General features: G+C 48.3%; 1 protein-coding gene across 1 annotated transcript; it reads left to right on the forward strand.

Annotated features, from left to right (window-relative positions):
* Nucleotides 1-277: 277 nt before the first annotated feature.
* LOC110036664 (probable methyltransferase At1g27930) lies at nucleotides 278-1,086 on the forward strand (the record flags this gene model as incomplete). The annotated part of the gene is given in 1 exon segment (XM_020741163.1): nucleotides 278-1,086. A coding segment is annotated over 1 exon segment (415 nt), but the record flags the coding sequence as incomplete, so codon positions are not given.

Consider the following 1,086-nt stretch of genomic DNA (forward strand, 5'->3'; position numbering starts at 1 on the left):
TGAATTGAAATCTGAAATTATTTTTATTAGAAAAAAAAAAAATCCCCAGAACATGTGCGAGACAATAGAAATTTATAAATGAAAAAAACAATATTTAGTTTTAACACATAGTATATATGTTTGATTCATTGCAAGAAGCTGAGGCCCGACACCCGCAAGTCGATGAGGTCACGAGCAGCGACTCATCACCCACCGATGAGATCAAAAGCAACAAGTCATCTCCCAGGTCGTGATCCCAAAATTTCAGCACATCCAGATGCGAGCTGCTGCGGACGCAAGACCCCGATGCGGGACAGCAAGAAAGAAAGCAGGACAACGATATGACTCGTCAACACTTACGACACTTCATGCCATTATTCTACGAATTTCTTTTCACATTAGTTTGTAATTTAAGTGCAGAACAAAAATTGAAAATTAAATTATAGCATAAAATGAAAATCGCTAACAAAATATAAATTGGCACGTGCCGGAGGTGCCCCCGCGGCGAACAGCGCACCATTTTCATAAGTCATCGCTACGTAGAAGATCCCCACCTACTGACTTCCCAAAATACCCCTATTAATTATCATCGGGCCATTCCCGGGAAATAAAATGCCTCTATTTATATAGCCTCGCATTTCTCATTTTCAAAGAAGAAAGTAGACGGTAGATAGCGCGAAGGCCCGGAGAAGATGGGCACGACCGCCGTACTAAACAGGCCAGTGACAACCCTGTCCGTGGCCGCCTCCGCCGCCGCCGCTTTTCTCTTCTCCGGCGTTCTCTTCCTCTCCACTTTCATCCTCCGCGGCGACAGCCCTTTCTTTTGCTCCCTCCCCCCCTCCATCCATCCTCATCAACCGGCCGACGAACTCCTCTCCGCCATTTTCCACTACGCGACTTCTTCAATCGTACCCCAACAATCCCGCTCCGAGATTTCCATTTCCCTTAACATCCTGCGCCGCCGTTCCCCCTGCAACTTCCTCGTCTTCGGCCTCGGTCACGATTCCCCCATGTGGTCCGCCTTCAACGCCGGCGGCACCACCGTCTTCCTCGAAGAAGACCCTAAATGGTTTCAATTCGTGCTCCGCGACTTCCCCACCCTCCGCG

Source organism: Phalaenopsis equestris, unplaced genomic scaffold (genome assembly GCF_001263595.1).
Source record: "Phalaenopsis equestris unplaced genomic scaffold, ASM126359v1 Scaffold209456, whole genome shotgun sequence".
NCBI lineage: Eukaryota > Viridiplantae > Streptophyta > Magnoliopsida > Asparagales > Orchidaceae > Phalaenopsis > Phalaenopsis equestris.